The following is a 19,821-nucleotide window of genomic DNA, read 5'->3' as shown; positions in this document are numbered from 1 at the left end:
ATCATTGTCAGAGCAAGGTGGGGTTTCAGGTTTTCGTCGGACAAGAAGCAGAAAGCTTGTGCTTCGTACTAGAGCCACCAGGACTAGGCACCACTGGTGCTGTTGATCAGACAGGATTATTCTAACCCTAACTCCAAAGACCCTTTGGGAAAAACTGGTGTTTAGAGCTGGCTTGTCCCTGTCCACGGTTTCTGTCTGCTAAAATGGACAGACTGTGATGGGTAAGGTCCTTATTATGAAGAAAATCACTCCCTTCTGAACAAGAGATACGTTTTGTTTTACTTCCTGAGTTGCAAACATGGAGTTGCTCTTGCTAAGCCGGAGTTTTGACAGTGCCAGACTGTATGCGCACTAGCTTAACATGACAGCAGTACAGTTTGTGTAGGATTTTCTCCCGAGCAAACAGACTTTGTACATGCTACCTGTTATCTTAACCCTCCAATCTCAGGAAGTCTGATGTTGATACTGAAAAAACAAAACAACGCTGAAGCCCTTCCATCTCACATACCCCCCTACTCACACACACACCCCCACTAGCTGCTCTCCTAATCCTCCTCTGCTGTCCTCGGGTCAAAGGAAAGGCCAAAGCACATGTCAAGGAGCGGCAAGTATCACTGCCGTCCTCAGAGAGCTGTGAGCTAGCTGCACCACACGACACCTCACATGGAGCTGCACTTGGTAAGCCCACTGTCCAAACACGTCTAGATCAACAAGCCCAGTCCAACAAGTACAGCTCATCTGGACTATGGTCAAGAATGTAATTCAATTCCTCAGCTGATTTAGATGTGGAGGGCATGACCCCCCTCCCCCCACTCCAACAACAGAGCAGTCTCACACTTCTCCTCCATCTCACGGAGCTGATGAGTGGTCAGAGCCACTGATGTTATTGACGTGTGTGTGTTTCTTATCAAGGTGATAAGAAAGTCCGACAAATGATTCCTAGGCACACATCAGGAGTCATAGTGAGGACTCCAGAAGATGTGATGAAGAAAACAAAGCTCCTAGCCTATTTAGACATGACATAGGGCTTATATGTCCACGATGATGTATGTTACACGTTGGTACAGGCGTGGACCTAACGGTAATTAATGTAATTTAACGTTTCATCGCTGGCTGAGATGTATCTGTGTTGGTTTTACAGGAAGCCTTGGATAAAGGGTGAGAATAGAGTTATAGAGTTGGCTTACAAAGGCTTAGGGCTGTTATTGTAACTGGATCTGATATGAGCAGACACCACTCTGCTTTCCTTACATTCACATTAACATGCTTGTGTGTTGGTACCGGGCAAAAGCACGGAGAGAATCCACAATCTGCTCTTCAAGTCCGTGGTTTGAGTCCATGGACGTTTACTACATAAGTATTCATGTTTCCTAAATGTTCCGAAGCAATACGAAATACAGCCCAGCACCTACACAGTACTTACAAAGTACTTATGAAGTAGAAGAAGAAGAAGAAGAAAATATCATTTCTATAGCGCCTCTCAAGATAAAAATCACGAGGTGCTTCACAAAAACAAAAACAAAAAATATAAAAAATTGTAAAAAATATAAAAAAGCATTTAGAAAATGTTTAAAAATATATTTCAAATGAGCAAAAATAAGCAATTAGGATTTAAAAGAAAAAATGTTAAGAAAGAGAGAGAGTGAATAGGAAAGAGGGAAATCAGTGGATCCTGAGGAAGGTGGAATAGGTGGGGAGAGCAGAATAAAGAGAGAGTGGTGAAGAAGGTCACACAAAAGCCAGCTTGAACAAGTGAGTCTTCAGCTGCTTTTTAAAGGAGACCACTGAGTCCACTGATCTCAGGCTCAGGGGGAGAGAGGTCCAGAGTCTGGGGGCCACAGCAGCAGATGATCTGTCACCTTTGGTCTTTAGCCTGGTGCTGCACAACCAGTAGGCTTTGATCACTGGACCTCAGGGACCTGCTGGGGGTGTGGGGACTAAGAAGATCACCAATGTAAGATGGTGCTTGTCCATGTAAGGCCCTATAGCCCAGAACCAGGACCTTGAAATGAACCCTGAAGTTGACTGGCAGCCAGTGAAGCTGGAGGAGAAGCGGGGTGATGTGGGTGTGTTTGGAGGACTTGGTCAGAAGCCGAGCACAGGCATTCTGAACCACCTGTAGACGGTTCAGGGAGGTTCTGCTCAGACACGTGAAAAGAGAGTTACAGTAGTCTACGCGTGAGGAGATGAAGGTGTGGAGAACTGTCTCAAGTTCAGAGCGGGACAGAATGGGACTCAGCTTAGCAACGTTCCTGAGATGGAAGAAGGAAGAGCGAACAAGAGAACTGACATGAGAATCCAGGGTGAGAGCTGGGTCAAAGGTCACACCAAGATTCCTGACGGAAGGTTTGGTGTGGGAAGCAAGCTGACCAAGAGAGTCTCTGACTTTGGGAACCAGCTTGTCTGGGGCACAGATGAGGATCTCAGTCTTATCTTCATTCAGCTGTAGAAAGCTCCCAGCCATCCAGGCTTTGATAGAGTCTAAGCAGGTGTGTAACAGCTGCAGCTTAGACATCTCATGGGGCTTAAAGGAGATGTACAGTTGGATGTCATCTGCATAAAGTACACAGATGGTACCTGCAGGGTACTTACTCGGGGCCTTTAGCGCGGCCAGGTGACGCCTCCTTTAGGCGCACAGGAAGTGTGGGTGGAGTGACTCCAGCAGGGGTGACTTACTCTTTAAATATCTTCGTTTGTTAAATACTGCTGTTAAAGTTTTTAGACCAAAACATTGTGACTGGCCTGTGGTCCAGTTCCTCTCATCAGGAGACGGGCCACACGATCAGACCATGACGACTATTTCTGCTCTTACTGAAGGAGGAACAGTTTCCATCCAGGTAAAAGGCTGTCACGATGGATGAGTAAATAAACAGATAAATCACTGCATACATCATTTATTTCCATTTGTTTTGTCTGTTTAGCAGGTCGACTCTTTAATAAACAACTCAAGAAAATCTCCTTAGTTAAAAAACAAAGTTAAACTGTTTCAAATCCACAAAAATAATCATTTGACTCAAAATAACGGAATAAGGCATGTTTTGTTGTGTTTTCAGGGATAATTTAAGATTAGGATTGATCTGTGATCATCATCAATACTAAAGCTAAAATATAATATACGGTATAGATGATTAAGCAAACTTATTTTATTCTGAAAACACACTTTCTACTGTCTTGTATTGTTTCCATGGCAACCTCTATATTCCCAACACGGCGGGTGTAAGGTGTCCCCCTTTTTTTTGTCCCTCGAGTGTCACAGTGAGCTCAAGTTTACTTCCTAAGACAAATAGTTACTACACACTGACTACATGACAGTCCCATCAGAACTAAACGTGTTATTACACGGGAATACGACACACACCTTGTTTGAAGTTGTCCAGATTGCGAAACTCCACAAGGTTGTTGCCATAGTAATAGTTAGTCACATAGATCTTGGAGTCCTTGGCAAGAGGATCCTTCATCCAGGCTCCCTCGTTGCGCCCATAACTGTGTTGCTTGACGGGCTGCTCGATGGACGCCAGCGTTCCTTCACAGTTTAGGATCTTCCCTAGAAGAGAGCAGAACCTTCAAACCACACGTCTGGGAAAGCCGCACCTGTTGGACGTCGCGCCCATACCTGCTCTGTGGAGACTGGGTCGGCTGTTGTTGTTAGAGTTGTCTAGAACCAGTATGATGGTTGGAGCTGGTCTTTCAGAGGCTGGTGGGCTTTGGGTGGTGGCGGGTCTGGTAGTGGTTGTGGTTCCGATGGTTTTTGTGGTGGTGGTGGTGGTGGTAGCAGTAGCAGTAGGAGCTATGGTGGTGTCAGTGGGCTCAGCCACAGTGGTCTCCATGGTTTCCAGGATCATCTCAGCATCTTCATCCTCAGACTGGGTCTCTGTGATGTGTTCAACTGTTTTAGCAGACTGGTCTAAGAAGGAGCAGATCCAGACAGGACAGGAGAGAAAGCAGAGTTAGATCAGTCAGAATAAGTACAGCTGGATGTCTGGAGCTCTGGTGAGTCAGCGTGATGCCAGGGTCAGGTGGTCGGTCCTGCTGGCAGGTTTAAAACACTGTTCTACAGGAGCTCACGTTTAAGAACGTCTAAGGCCTTAAACTCTCCTGTCTAGGTGACCGTTCACCAATCCTGAAAGCTCTTAAAAGAAAAGAGAATTAGCTGATTTCTACATCTCTTTATAGATGAGTTCATGAAGAACGTAAATGAATTTCCTTCTCTCTAGAAGGCAGATGATTCATCTTCCTCTAATGAACCTCGTTGTAGACATCAATAAATAACAGTGAGAGAACATCCAAACAGCTGTGGCGTCCAGGGACTGGAGCTCCAAGCGTTAGTCCAGGAGAGCTGGAGGTCTGGAGCTCCTGGTGATGACGTGGTTCTGATGGTGACTTCAGTCATCAGCTTCTCTGAACCTGGGGGGATTCTGAGAATTCCTCATGGATGGACATTTGAGAAGAGGACTAAGGACAGCAGAGACCATGAAGAGTAGAACATCAGCCTGTGTTTCGCCTGCCCTTCAAAAATGTTTCGTTACTTAAACATTCTCATTACTATTTCAAGTCCAGACTTTATCTCTCACGCCTGCAAATAGACCTTCAGTTTGGGCTGAACCCCGTGGTGCCCAGGCTGACGCTACCTTCAGCTCATTTCCCTCTGTCGGGACTCCTCATAGCCCATCCAGGGCCGTTAGAACATGGGCCTGGTGGCTAACAGGACTGAGGTGGAGACGATCAGAGAAAGGAGCAGTTTTGTAAAAACTGAAGTTTTAGAAGACGTTTACAACTTTTAACAGAAGTTAATCTAAGTGAAGCTTTCTCTGGTGGACTCTGGTGGTTCGGGGTTCAGATGTTGTATCAAAGGCCATCTCAGACTGGACTAAGCTGCCAGGCAGATGTTCAGAGAGGTTCCAGCACCGCATCTCTCCACATGGCCTCCATAAATCTGGTAGAAAAACTCTATTATTTCTACTGTTTTTCACTCTGATCTGTTTGGTTTGGAGTTAGTTTATGGATACGAAATAAATTTACAAACTAATTACAGGAGAAACCAGCTGTAATGTGGAGCTGCTGAGAGACGGCTATATGAAGCATCAGCTGATTGTTGGTGGATGAAGCATCCGTTTGTCGTTAAGCACACATGGGATGCACATTTTAGAAACTCTATTTAACCCAATAGATCAAAGACTGTTTGAATAACTGTTGATATTGTGATAAAGTCATTTAAAGAGGGGCGTTATTCCTCCTGATTTGTCACACGTGTACAACATTCCAGCTGCATGACTCTTGGATTTATATTCTGTGTTTAGTAAAACACGTCTGATGTGGATTGGATGTATTACCTGTAAATACATTTATACTCACATGTATAAAATGGATATAAAAATCTAAAAGTGTAAAATGTTTAAAAGGAAAAATGCAGATGTATGCAGCTTGAAGTCACCTGATTTCTGAAGCACACGAGGTATTGTTCGTCTGTGCAGGGTGACACGTTCCTGCTGGATCTACTCCTTACCATTAATTCATTAAGTAAAATGAAACGTTAAACACATCTTATGGTGCTGCCCTCCAGACAAGGCTGCCTACTCTCACTAAACGAGTGTGAGACACACACTTTCACACGGCACCTCCAATTTCTCCAGCTGAAAAACAAAGTTCATCCAGGAGGTCGCGCACCATTAAGACCTGCTTCTCCTCTAAACTCACAAAGATATTGTCTGTTGACAATTTGGACTGAGGTTTTATTCAGAGATCCATCAGAATGTCTGTTGTCTGCCTGCAGGCACCGTTACTGGTCTGGGACCCGGAAACATTTTAGGTTAGATGATGTGTTGGTGTCGTAACGTTTGTGCAGCACTAAAGCACTCAGATGACATTCTGCTCTAACAGTGGTTTATTGGACTAGTCCAGTATTCACTATTATCATCACAATATTCATGAACCATTACCATGTTTAGAAATGTTTTCCGATGTTTCATAATAATTCCTAATAATGAGTCTATCTCTTTGGGAAAAAACGCATTTCTTTTGTCAGGAACAAGAATTCAGCGAGATGAGAGGAGAGCTTCAGACGACAGGATCTGGAGTCTTACTTCCTGATATCGGACACCTCACCTCTGATTGGATAACAGCAACTTGCCTCTACCACTGACTCTGTTTGCTCTCCACCACTGATGTTTTATCTCCAACACTAACACAAGCCTGGAAGAGTTCTGCTGTGTGGTGGAGTTGCTAATGCTAATGGTTAGCTTCTACTAGCTCATGCTCTGCTCTCTCCTGAACACTAAACCAACAACAGTGTTCCTTGTCACAAGGAAACAGGGGTGAGTCCAAGAATGTTATTAGGGAGTTTGTCTCCCCCTGCAGTCGGCTCATAAGTTCCCCGACTGAAAAATAATAAAGCAAATTATTTTCTAAACCACTTTGCCTTACGCCCTGAATCACACATATGCTGTACTTCAATTTGAGATCTCAGGGGTGAGGTGATGCTCACTCCTCACCCCTGCCACGTGGACCTCAAGGGATAAACATCAACCCTGCTCATTGGTCAACTTTCCTGGCGGGGTCACCCATGAAGACAATGGGAGGGAAACTTTTCTCTCTTGAAGGATTTGTTGTACACATCACATAATACCGATACTTGGTTAACCCCAAGATACACCTGATTGTGCAAAGTAAATGGCCTGTATTTGATGTAGCGCCTTCTAGAGTCCTGGAACCCCCCAAGGCGCTTTACAACACAATCAGGCATTCACCCATTCACACACACATTCACACACACATTCACACCAGTGGCGGCTCCAGAAATGTTTTTCTGCAGGTGCTATGAAGGAGCTAGTCTTTTTATTGAGGGTGCTATGAAGGAAGTGGTCATGCGTACCTATTGTTCTCTAAAACACCTTCAACACTAGCAGATACACATGCGTGCACAAAACCTCAACAACACCTGAAACAATCATTAATATACATCATAAACATATGAACAATCGCTGACTTTTCCATGAAATCATAAACACACACAGCCACACAGAAAACCATCTATAGTGTTGCAAGGTTAGCTAACGTTAGTGTTAGCATTTCCAGCGGCTAAACCCTGGACTGCTGCAGCGCCGTCGACTCTCTTCATCCAGATCCGTAGGTTTTTGTGGGTCTGAGATCCACGTCCAAATATTCTTTCCTTTCTGACTGAACCCGTGGAAATGTGGGCAACAAAAACCGATCCATTTCACCACTAGCTCTACCTTTCACTCGTTCACAGGTGGAAAATGAGGTCAAAGGTTAACATCAATTTCCTTTTTTGGTTTAAGTTTTTATAATAATAATAATAATAATAATAATAATAATAATAATAATAATGCACTGAACTTATATAGCGCTTTTTTAGACCCCCAAAGATGCTTTCACACACTCTCACATTCACACACTGCTAGTGATGGTAAGCTACTTGTAGCCACAGCCGCCCTGGCGAGGTCTGAAAGAGGCGAGGCTGCCATTTGGCGTCGTCGGCCCCTCTGACCACCACCAACACAGGCAAGTTGGATGAAGTGTCTCGCCCAAGGACACAACAGCAGGATACCCCTGGCGGGAGCTGGAATCGAACCCATGACCCTCCGATCATGAGGCAACCCGCTCTACCACCTGAGCTACTGCTGCCCCCTTTACTATCTATATGAATATTTACTGATTATTTTTGTTTTGTATGTTAAATATTATCACATCCACACGTTAGATTAAAATTAAATTGTAAAAACAAATCTAATATTTTCTTGGGGGTGCAATGACTAATCCAGGGGTAGCTATAGCGCCCCCTAGCAGCCCCCTGGCGCCGCCACTGATTCACACCCTGGTGTGCAGGTGCAAGTTCAAAGCCAGTCGTTGGCCAGAAAAGTGGTTTGGTCGTCCGCTCCTAGTGTTGAAGGTTTTTACTCTGAAAACGTAGAAGAGAACATACACATTGCTCTGATGTTTAGATCATTGGCTCATGCTCCAATTCAGGCCTCCAGAGGCTGTAAAGAAAACAAAAAGCAGTTCTTTATCTGAACATCTGAATGAGCCTCCTGATCTTTTCTGGGGAAAATCCTGACCCAGCATGCAGGCTTTGAGCTCATCCATGTCAGACCAAATCTGGGCTGTCGGTCTTCCCATTGTAGCGCTGATCCTGAAGCGTTCTCATGCTTTTGAGTTGGCTGCTTATATGTGTCTTTCTGTCCTGATTCTCTAGCATTTATTAGATTTTCTGTGCATTTAAAAGTTTTTTATGGTGCTAGCCTTTTCAGGCTGAGCAGAAGAACAGGTGCAGAGATTTAATAGGATGGCCGGTCTGTTAGATTCACATCAACGGCAGAACATCCCTTCTGACAACATTACGTCCATCTGCCCTCTTCAGACCTATTCACTCATCTAGACTCAAAGGGGACTGGAAAGAGTCAGGACATGTTTTCTCTGCTATGGTGAGTCTCCGTTTCAGGGGTGAAGCAGAAGCATGTCATGGACGAGACGGGACTGCTTTCAGACCACATTCCATTAGCTCCTGGCAGTAAAGGGTTCACATTTCCTGCTCATTACACTGACCAGCAGCCAGTTCCCTCATTAGACCAGCTACAAAGCATGTGAGCACCACCGTCTATCGTGTTCTTCACAGTTTAGAGAACAACTCAGATATAACGCATCACAGGTTTCTTGCCTTTTTTTATAGCGTCACTGTGAATAAACTCCAGAATATTCTAGAAGGATCAGATGGATTAGATTGAATTACAAAGTCCTTCTTTGACATAAAAATGAATTATATAAAAAAATCATCTTTGTTTGTAAAGAATATAGTGTCCCAAGTTAGGTAGCGCCACAATGTCCAGGAAACTCCCCAGACCTCAATCCCACTGAGAACTTGTGGTCCAACCTCCAAAGGCAGGAGAGCAAACACAACAGTGATGATGAAGAATGAGCTCCTCCATCAGTCAGCATCTGGACCAGCAGCTGGTTGCCAGCAGGTCAGGGTGAACTGTAGGGGTCTAGAAAGACCAACTCTGAAGATACGGACTGTTTCCATCAGCAACCTGCTCGGATGTTCTGATGAATGTGTGTTCTTTGGGCTCAGAGGAGATCACTAAATAAACAAATCAGGGTCATTTTTATCACACAGAAGTGGGCGAACATGTGAGATCATAAATTCAGCTCATGGATGTCAACTCTTTAGTAACATCCCACTTAGACTTGGAAGTCTGGGATGGTCTGAAGGAATCCCATAGCCCTCACCTGCTCGTTGTCCATCTTCATCCTTCTTAGAGGCCTTGTAGTAGGTCATGCTCTTCACCACACCTGGCTGATGGCCTCCCACCTTAACTTTAGCTGTTGGATTGGGTTTTACTGGTTTTCCAGGTTTAACAACCTCTTTTTTTGGCTTCACTGCCTTTTCTTTGTTGGGTTTGGGAAGGGGACTGGCAACTGGAGTCTTTTTGTTTGGCACCTTCAAAGTCTTGGTTTTCACATCACGAGTGTCCTGCAAAGACACATGCCAGCAAATGTGGCAAGAGAAGAAGATGCCAGATTGATAAAAACTACTATTTCATACAAAAGATGCAGTCATGTCCAGCAGTGATTCCTATCCACAGGTGCATACCCCCTAGTGGTCCGTGAGCACATTACGGGGGTTCACCCAAAAGTTAATATTTCGTTACCCAGACGACAACAACATTTGGTGTGCCATGGTAAAAACAGAACATCGGGCTGCGATGTGTTATGCTTAACGAATGCTCAAATAAACTGATGCACATTGATATATGGTTGATATGATGTTACCAATTATCAGTTTAGGCCAATATCGACTGTGTATCAATTCTGTCAAGCTGTAGCAGCTTTGGACTAGAGGCGAAGTGGATTAAAGAGATTACGGACCTGGTTTGGGTTTTAGGACCTGATGCTGAACAGAGAAAAATCCTCAGTAAATAATTCTGGTGACAGTGAAGTCATATCTGTGTTAACAGCTTGTTAACACGAATTCCTTTCCTGTTTTTAGCACACGATGAACTCAGAATTTCAGAACAAATAAGAACAAATTTCCATCCGCAGATGTTTCTTTCATTAATAACGCTCAAATTTTGTGCAGCATCTCTCTCTCTTTCTCTCTCTCACTGTGGCCGGTGCACGCCGCGGGTCTGACCTCTAATAACCCTAACCCTCAACCAGGGGCAGAGACCAAGGATAAACCTCCAGCCTTATTTAATACTGCCCATGAAAAACAAAGCAAAGCATCATTTTACCTGCAGTTATTCACTAGTGAAGCTTAACTTAACTTCTATGAGAAAATGAAAACCATGAAGTGATTGAATCAGGAAGAAATGTTTTTGACTTTGATAATTTTGTGTGTTCATCTAATTTAACGTTAAATATCTTTATCCTTATTCGTTTTATTAGGATTTTTGTGTTGCATTGTTTGGAGAACGAATCACAACGCAACATAAAAACTACTTGAAATGTAGAATGTTTAGAAGTATTTGTTCTGCTGGAATTCAAATGGTGTGAGAATGTAAAAATAAACTGTCATTTTGACATCAATGAATAAATAGAAGAACATAATATGATATGATGTAGATCTTAGGCCATGCAGCTCATTCTTACCCAAATGAATAATAAACCAGCTTTTATCAAATGCCCTCCTGTCCTGCATGGTTTCCATGGCCGTTACTTGTCCAAACTTGTGTACTAACGTCTTTGTGAAACGTCATCAACGACGGCCCAACGACTGTTCCAATCCTAAGTATGCATAATGGCAAGTTTGCTCAGGGTCCCTGGATGTATTCTTGCTCCGCCCATTGATGCATTCTTCTGCGGACTTGGGACAGCAAAGTTTCTCACAATGCATTGCGTCGCAAAAACATCTAAATGTCAGAGGAGAAAGCTAATAACTGTAATGTTTTATATTAGAAATGTAAGTTCAATAATATAAAGTTGTCTGTTATTGTAAATAATCGTGAGCAAACTGTAAATTTTGCTGTGTGTGTTTGGGTTTTACTCTTCACGATCCTTTAAACAGCTAATTAGCTAACCCACTATCAAAATAAAAGCATCGTAGCTCTGTTCTGATGAAAAATAAAGTGTTTTTATCCATTAAAGAGCGGGAAATATGAGTATTTAATAGTTTTGATCAAAGGTGGGTCAAATATAATACAAATAATACATTTTTGTTGTTATTTTGTTATTTAAGGAACAAAGTAGACTATTATTTTTATGTCAGGTCGTTTTTTAACTGTTGCAAGAAGCAACGCTTGTTGCCAGGGCACAACAGAGTACGGTTCTGTTCCAAATGCTGTCCTCATCCTCCCCTACTCAGTAGAACAGACTTTCTGGTGTCCTTGCCAAGAAGATACTTTTCTAGTACACAAGAACGTACTTTTCTAGTACACAAGAACGTACTTTTCTAGTACACAAGAACGTACTAGCATCCTTGAGTGTTGAGAAATTACCCATGTGTCTGTTTCACATGGGCATCTGTCTGACTTCCTTATCATATCTGCAGCGCCTCATCAGGAGGACATCAAGTGCTGCAGAAACCTGAAACTCACTCATTCATTTAGATAAGTGGTGTGGCAGCAGGGTAACACCTAAAACATGAAGGACCCGGGGGGGGGGGGGGGGAGGGGGGGGGAGGAACCAGGATAGGAAACACTATGAAGGAAAAACCAGAGCAGGGCTGCAGCTGCTACTGAGAGAGGGTCTGCCTCATTCACACACACACACACACACACACACACACACACACACATGCGCGCGCACACGCACACACACACACACACACGCACACACACACACACACACACACACACACACCTATCTACAGTTACACATTCGGATCCATAACTTTAAAGGCTCTGTTGAGATTTTCTGTGTCTGAAGCTAACTGGTTTTCACTTTCAGCTCAGTCGGGGTCTACAGACCTGCGCAGTCTGACCTCACACAGACTGAAACTCCAGTTTTTATGAACTCACAGGATCCTTAAGTATGCTTTCACTGTCCTTCTTCAGTCAGACAAACATGCAGCTGTGTTTTAACACCGTTAACTACCGATCTAGACTCTAGAAGTTTGCAGAAACGTTGTTGTGTTCAGAAAGTGATTTTTGGTTGATTGGGGGCGGGAGTGCATCAGAACAGAAAACAACATCTACAGCAACATGATGATGTTCACTGTGGTGCCTCAGACCTGAGCTTTGTTCTCTGAGGAGTCCTTCTGCAGCAGCTGTAGGCTGAGACTGGAGATTTCCTTCTTGATGCTCATCATGACACTTGAGTAGTTCTCATAACGCTTGAACTGGTTGGTAAGGCTCATCAAGCTGTCCCGCACAAATTCATTGTCTCGTGTAAGATTTGTCTTGATCGTCTGTAAATAAAACCACAAACATTTATGCCTCTATATCACCCATGTCCTGATAAACATTCTCCAAACATCTCTTGACTAGGGGTGGGAATCGAAAACCGGTACTTGTTGAGAACTGTGTCCAATTGTTTCAATTCCTAGGAATCGTTCGCCACCTTTGCAAACGATTCCCCTTATCAGTTCCAGTCGGCACAAATGACTTCACCACTCACGTTGCGTAGCTTACAGAAGCAAGAAACAAGGCGTCTATGCGGCACATATATATTTTATAAGAAACGGTGTCAACAGGGTTACTTGCAACAATTGGAAAGTAGATGTTTCATCAAAGGAAGGAAAGTTAGATAACTTAGAGTTAATGTTGTGTTTAACCCGCTCTGGACTGGTGAATTTCAACGAAGCAACAGCGGTGACATTTGCACGTCTTCTCCTGTTAATACTGCAGGTAACTGATCAACTAACACTGCCTATCATGCTAGCGTCGTTAGCCGCATATGCACACCTCCACACTAGCAGACTCCAGCGACTACAGTCTGATCTGTGGTGAGACTTTTCCCACTCTGCAGCAGCAACACTGCACCGAACAAGAAGACGACTCTGCCTTCACATGGATCTTTCTAACCGACACAGGTACAACTGGTTACTTATCATAAATAAACTGACACTTATAATGCAGGAGGTCGTGTGCCGTTAGATTTTTCCACCTGTTGAACTTCTCTGGAATTGATAAGGAATTAGACTGATGGACTGAATCTACTACACCACTGATGTTGATAACAACTTAACAATTCCCACCCCTACTCACGATCCTCAGACTCTGGTTAGAAGCAGTGGGTGTGTTTACCTCCTCTAGAGTGTTCATCTGAGAGACCACCTTGTTAATGTAGGAGTGGATCTTCAGCAGATCCATGCTGTAGAGGGTTCCCTCAAGAAGGTCCACCATCGACTGGAGCTGGTTATTCAGGTCATAGAAAGAGATGGCATTATTCATGTCCTAGTCCCATAGCATCTAGACCCAGACCATCTAGACTCAGAACATCTAGACCCAGACCATCTAGACTCAGAACATCCAGACCCAGACCATCTAGACTCAGAACATCCAGACCCAGACCGTCTAGATCCAGACTATCTAGACCAAGAACATCTAGACTCAGAACATCTAAACCTAGAAAATCTACACCCTGAACATCTATACTCAGGACATCTAGACTCAGAACATGTAGACCCAGATCATCTAGACCCAGAACATGTAGACCCTGGACATCTAGATCCAGAACATATAGACCAAAAACATGTAAAACCAGAACAAATAGAGCAATAACATCTAGACTTAGATTATCTAGACCCAGAACATCTAAACCCAGAACATATAGACCCAGAACAAATAGACCCATAACATCTAGACCCAGATTATCTAGACCCAGAACACCTCGACCCAGAAAATCTAAATCCAGAACATCTAGACCCAGATGATCTAGTCCCAGACCATCTAGACCCTGAACATCTAAACCCAGAACATATGAGGTGTTTGTCAATGTCAAGCAGTCTGGCCTTGCGAGGTGATGTCTTGAGGCCAGGCGCCTTGCTTACGAGGACGCTGTCCTTCCTTGGTCAAAGAAAACGATTAAATGGAACGGACTTGCGCGGCTTCCACGGCGGTCATGTAATGTCACGTGACAAGGGAAATAACGTTATTTTTATAGGTATTAGTATCAATACAAATATATAACTAGCCTTTAACTTTTTAAATTGTGTATATATTTGTTAAATTCAAAATATAAGTGAGTTACTACCCGCTAGCCACCGAAGCTGCAACTACTAAGCAACTAAACAACCATAGATGACTTCTTTGGATTAAAAAAAAAACATTTTAAATTAGTTGACTTACTTTTTTACTTGAAATTTTCCCCAAAAGTAGCTGCCGACTTCTAATCCGCCATCCTTTTGAAAATACTGCGGTGTGTTCAGGATAATTTTTGACCATGATTAGGCTACAAGACACCTCTTGTGTATCCTCGCTCAGCTAGCTAAATGACTAACAAACGGAGAACACACGCCTCGGTAGAACATGAACATTGGAACATGTCTTGGCGGCCCCCGATGACGTAACTCCTAGGCAACTTGGGCGGGGCCAAGACATCAAGGCAAGGTTCCGTGGTATTGAGAAACACCCCTAGACCAAGACCATCTAGACCAGGGGTGTCAAACTCATTTTAGCTCAGGGGCCACATTGAGGGAAATCTATTCCCAAGTGGGCCGGACCGGTAAATAAAAAAAAAAAAAAACTTCAGATTGTTTTCTTTGTTTTAATACAATCAATATGAAACAAGGCTGGAGCCTGAAGACAGTGTAGTACAAGTACAACACCTGAAGCGTACTTGAAAATTTGAAAAAAAAAAAAAAAATCAGTACATAATAACAAATTCCTTAGTGATTCAAAGAGCTTACAGATCACATGGCAAGATCAGTTTCATGCAGCACTTTAAGTATATTTGACTCATTTTACTTTACATCGTTTAGCTTTCACCAGCACATCAATATCAGAAGTCACATCTTGAGTGGCGGCCAACTTCAGGATGGGATTCAAGTTCTTGTGTGAGCCTTGAGCGCAGCTTTGTTTTATTTATACTCATTACAGAGAAAACTTGCTCACAAAGATAAGTTTATTTTCGCTCTACATTGTAAAGTATGAAAATAAAGTTTTCACAACCATCTCGCGGGCCGGATTTAACCCGCTTGCGGGCCGCATCCGGCCCGCGGGCCGCATATTTGACACCCCTGATCTAGACCCAGAACATGTAGACCCAGAACATCTAGACCCAGAACATGTAGACCCTGAACATCTAGACCCAGAACATGTAGACCCCTCACCTTTAGCAACTCAGGAGCCTGCTTCTTCAGCTTCTCCATCTTCCACTCATTTTCACAGGGGTTGAGGGAAGAGGGCGGAGTCGTGCAGGAGCACTTGCAATCCGATCCAGAGCTGACTGTCTCTACGGTATAGAAGTCCTCCACTCTCACGCTGCCACTCCGCAGTCGAAGGCAGGCATCCTTGCTCAGAGGACGCATGATGCACTTGCAGCGGCAGTCGGAACCTTCAGACGTCATGCGAACCGGCTCGGTCTCCCCAAAGATCTGTAAGAGAGAGACCAGATCCATCCTCTGAGATGTAAGGTCACATGTAGACCCAATACCCTAAAGAGCTGAATCTGATCTCTGTAAGAGTGTGGGGGTGCTGTGGGTCTGTGAGGGTGCTGAGGGGGCTCCCCTTAGCAGCCACTGAATTGGAACCTGTTTATAGCACAAGTACATTCTAAAAGCATGGCGTAGAGATATCTCTACATTATCCAAACACAGCGTTAAGATGCACCAGAGGGTGTGAAATAAAGAGTTCTGTTCCTTCCTCCACAAATACAACTTGAGGAGATTTTTTCAGCCATCCATGATGGGAAGGAAAGTGATTTACAAAACTAAACACATGCTTCCTGTTCTTTTGAATGTTCACTGGTGTGACTCAGAGGAAAACCTCTGAAAAAAAAAAAACCTCCCTCGCTCATCCACCAGCTGCCTCCGGGCTACCATGTACGATGACGGGGGCTTTGGCAGGCCGTGACTCTTCTCAGAAACAGGATGGCACAGGCTGCTCTACACGCCTCTCATCCAAGAATTTGGGCAGACAGATTTATTATATCACCCAGAATAAAGAAAGTGTTCAGGCTGGGATGAGTTCTGCTGGAGAACTCCTTAGATTTCTCCAATTTCCTCTGGGTTTATGTCCCAGGCTGAACTCTCCTCTGAACTCTGATAAGTTGCAACTGCTAATAAACATTTCTGTGCTTTACTGTTAATGATGTGGAACACTCGTTAACTCAATACATCTGCAGTGGTCTCTAGCAGGAATGAATGCCTTGTAAGTTGTATTCTGGGGGGAAAAAGCGCTGGCGCACCTGTTTCAGGAACTAGAAGTGAGCCATATCAGAGCTGAGATTCAGACGGTAGGATCTGAAGGCAAATTCCCTAATATTTTAACATCTCTCCTCTGATTGAATAACAGCAACGTAGTTCTACCACTGACTCCATTTGTTCTGGAACATTGGTGTTGTCTCTCCACAAATAACACAAGCTTGGAGGAGTTCTGCTGTGTGGTGGAGTTGCTAATTCTAACAGTTAGCTTCTACTAGCCAAGACGTTTTCTGCTGTTTCCTGGATGCTAAACCAACAACAGCCTTCTGAGTCGTGAGTCAAGATGGGTAAGTCCATGAATGTTAAGTGACAGTATGATGTAGATCTGTCAGGACTTTCTAATCCTAGAGTTTCTATTTTCTATCGGAGGCTAATGCAGGAGATAGGTGCAGGCAGGGGGGCTGCCAGAGATTTTGGGCCCCAAGAAAATATATCACGTTGGGCCCCCTGGCGGCTCGTCCATAGGGGGTGCTTTGGCTCCGCCCTCCCAGATGTGAAGGGAGAAAAAGTAAAAAAAAAAAAATATATATATACTTTGTATTAGTGTTTAAGTTTAGCTTAATTAAGTATGTCTACATGTATTCTTACTCATTTACACATCATTTTCACCAGTTGTCTCTTAAACTGTAATATTCCTTCAACAGAATTAGCAACATCCCTCCTCATCATCTGAGCTCTCCCACTCTCTCCCTTCTTCCTTTACTTCCAGTCTTCATCCTGACCAAACCTAACATTAGGAGAGTCCAGGCTCTGTACATGATGCACATGATATATGTGTTACAATCTAGGCAGCCATTTGTGATAAAATCATCATCAGAGTTACAACAGTCTTTAAAATTAATGCACACCAGGGAAAAAGCAGCACAGACTCCAGCAGGATATTAGCTGTAGTTCTCCATCATCAACACTAGAATTCATATTTCATTGTGTTCAGTGTTATTATATGAAGTTTATTTATTACGATTATGAAACGATTTTGTTTCTTTTTTGATCTGTGATTTTTGGTTTGTGTTTTAAACAATACATAAACAAATTACACCTTTAAAACCACCCATTTTTCAGGCAGCTTAAAACATTTCATTTTAAGGTATTTAGTAGAAGAAGAGGGTTTTTCTCTTATGGCGCCTTCAAAAAGGCACTTCACGGTAATAGTAATCTCACAGTAATTTCTGTAACATTAACAGACCAAATAACAATGCTTCATCCTGCCCAGCAGCCAAAACCACCTGTACATTTGTACTGATTGATTTCTATAATTCTCACGTGGAAAAACAATGTGCTTACCACCAAAAATAGCCTTTTTCTATTCCTTTGTAGTACGGATAGAGGAAAGAGACAAAATGAGTCCCACAGACCCCCTTTACTGCTAGCTAACATCACCTTCTTGAGGTTCATTGAGTTGTGAGGAGACACTTGTTGACATATCATCAGCTGCTTCTGGTTGGGACAAGGACAACAACCCATTTACCATAACTAGTTGAAACATAGTTCCTCTCACTGTGGATATCAAAGCTAGCAAAAAGGTTGAATTTAACCACTCAAATTAATTTGTCTAAAAAAAGTAGAGACCTCTGAACAAATATACTTTTCATTAGGACAAAAAGATTGTATGTTTAATAACTTATACTACAAAAAATACTGCTAAGTAAAGTACTTATTGATTTTTAAACTTTTTTTAAAATTCAAGTATGAAACTTTTTTGCACCCCTGACAGCCATGGGCCCTTAGAATCATCCTAACCTTTCCCCCTTTATGGCGCCCCTGGGTGTAGGAGACAATTTTCACAATCAGCCTGCATGAAAAACTCAGAGTAACAGAATAAAATCAGAAATAATCATTAAAACCTGTTTTTTCAGTGTTCGACACCTTTAACATATTCTTACGGCAGCTTTCCTTCAGATATTGTGAGATGAAGTTTAGCTCAGGGATCTTCTAGTGCAGCTCTGGGGCCAAATGTGTCTCTTCAGTCCCTCAGAGAGAACTTCTTTAACATCCACCTGACTCAGGTGACCTGAGTGATGTTCATGAGGAAAGGATTGTTTTAGCAGGATGACACTAATATTATAAGCTGTTGTGTTTATTGGTTTCAGAACCAGAACCTACATATGTTAACAAAGTATGTTTTAAAAGCAGAGATCAGGTTTACTGCTCAGCTGCTAGTTTGATAACTCCCGACACAACTCTTCTACAGTTGGACGTCTCTGGAGAAAAAGTTTACAATAAGGACATACAATATGACAAACTAAAACCACAGAGCTAGAAAATTACAGAAAAAAAGTATTGTTTGTTAAAATTTGGTACCTCTGAGTTATTTTTGATAGTTATTTACACATGTTACACAAGCAACTTTTCCTATTCTATAGGTTTGTCTCTAAAGCAACTTAATGTTTTATCTTATTAACTAATTGATCTGATCATTTGACCCAATGAAAGGATATGATAAGTGATAAATGATAATTGATGAATTACCCGCACTTGTATAACACATTTCAATGTCAGAGGACTCCAAAGCGCTTTACATTATAGTGTAAAGCAGTGTGTGACCTGCTTTCATCCGTTCACACACACACATTCACACTCTGGTGGGGACGAGCTACAATGTAGCCACAGCTGCCCTGAGGCACACTGAAGGAGGCGAAGCTGCCGAGCACAGGCATCACTGGTCCCTCCAACCATCACCAGCAGGCTGGGTGGTCTTGACCAAGGACACAGTAGCAGAATTCTCGGTCCAGAGCCGGGATCGAACCTGAAACCTTCCGATTAACGGACAACCCGTTCAATCTCTTGAGCTATACAAGGATACATAAGTAAAGTGTACTGGACCAAGCACCAAACCCAATCAGAAAAAGTAAGACTTGAACCAGCTTGCCAATGTTCCCTTGATCCCAGTATTACGTTCAAGCATTTTGGTCAACACGGCCAATTATTGTGCTGCGATTTACCATTCAGCATAGACACCAGGGGCCTCATTTATAACTCTTTGCTTAAAATCCTCACTAAAACTACTTAAGCTCAGCATAAAGTACTTACACAAAGTATTTTTCCGATCTATAAAACACTGCATACACACAGCTGCACGCAGTTCCTGTTTTATAAATCACAATCTTTCTATAACTGTGCTCAGGTGTTTCTGGAAATACTTAAATGATACTGCCCATATAAATAAACTGAATGGTTGATTGCAATCACAAGTAGGGGTGCTCCGATTGATCGGCCACAGATAATTATCGGCCGATTTTCCTGCAAAAGTGTGTGATCTGTGATCGCCGATCACTGCCTTTCATTTCCGATCTGGCGCTGGCGCTTACTCTTCCCGGCCGGTAGTTCACCCTTCCGCTTGTCCCCGCTTAGTGCGCATGCGCATGGCGGCAGACCCGCAAAGACAAACATGTCTGCCGTGTGGAACTTCTTTACGGTGTGCAAGAGTGATATTAAGTTTGCGTCTTGCAACACTTGCAACGAAAACATACCCCGCGAAGGAAGAACTTCAAAAAAATTCAACACAA

The 19,821-nt window shown here is 43.1% G+C and overlaps 1 protein-coding gene across 1 annotated transcript in view; it reads right to left on the bottom strand.

Moving 5' to 3' along the window:
* olfml2a (olfactomedin-like 2A) overlaps positions 1 to 19,821 on the bottom strand; it is a 55,083-nt gene that overhangs the window by 5,494 nt on the left and 29,768 nt on the right. The window contains exons 2-7 of the mRNA XM_015971819.3: positions 15,224 to 15,487; positions 13,197 to 13,304; positions 12,182 to 12,358; positions 9,241 to 9,484; positions 3,614 to 3,904; positions 3,359 to 3,544 (exon numbers count right to left, since the gene is read on the bottom strand). Of these exons, the coding sequence (XP_015827305.1) occupies positions 3,359 to 3,544; positions 3,614 to 3,904; positions 9,241 to 9,484; positions 12,182 to 12,358; positions 13,197 to 13,304; positions 15,224 to 15,487 (1,270 nt within the window). The remainder of the gene's footprint in view (positions 1 to 3,358; positions 3,545 to 3,613; positions 3,905 to 9,240; positions 9,485 to 12,181; positions 12,359 to 13,196; positions 13,305 to 15,223; positions 15,488 to 19,821) is intronic.

This window comes from Nothobranchius furzeri, chromosome 17, assembly GCF_043380555.1.
Source record: "Nothobranchius furzeri strain GRZ-AD chromosome 17, NfurGRZ-RIMD1, whole genome shotgun sequence".
NCBI lineage: Eukaryota > Metazoa > Chordata > Actinopteri > Cyprinodontiformes > Nothobranchiidae > Nothobranchius > Nothobranchius furzeri.
This window is presented reverse-complemented; position numbering and strand designations above follow the sequence as displayed.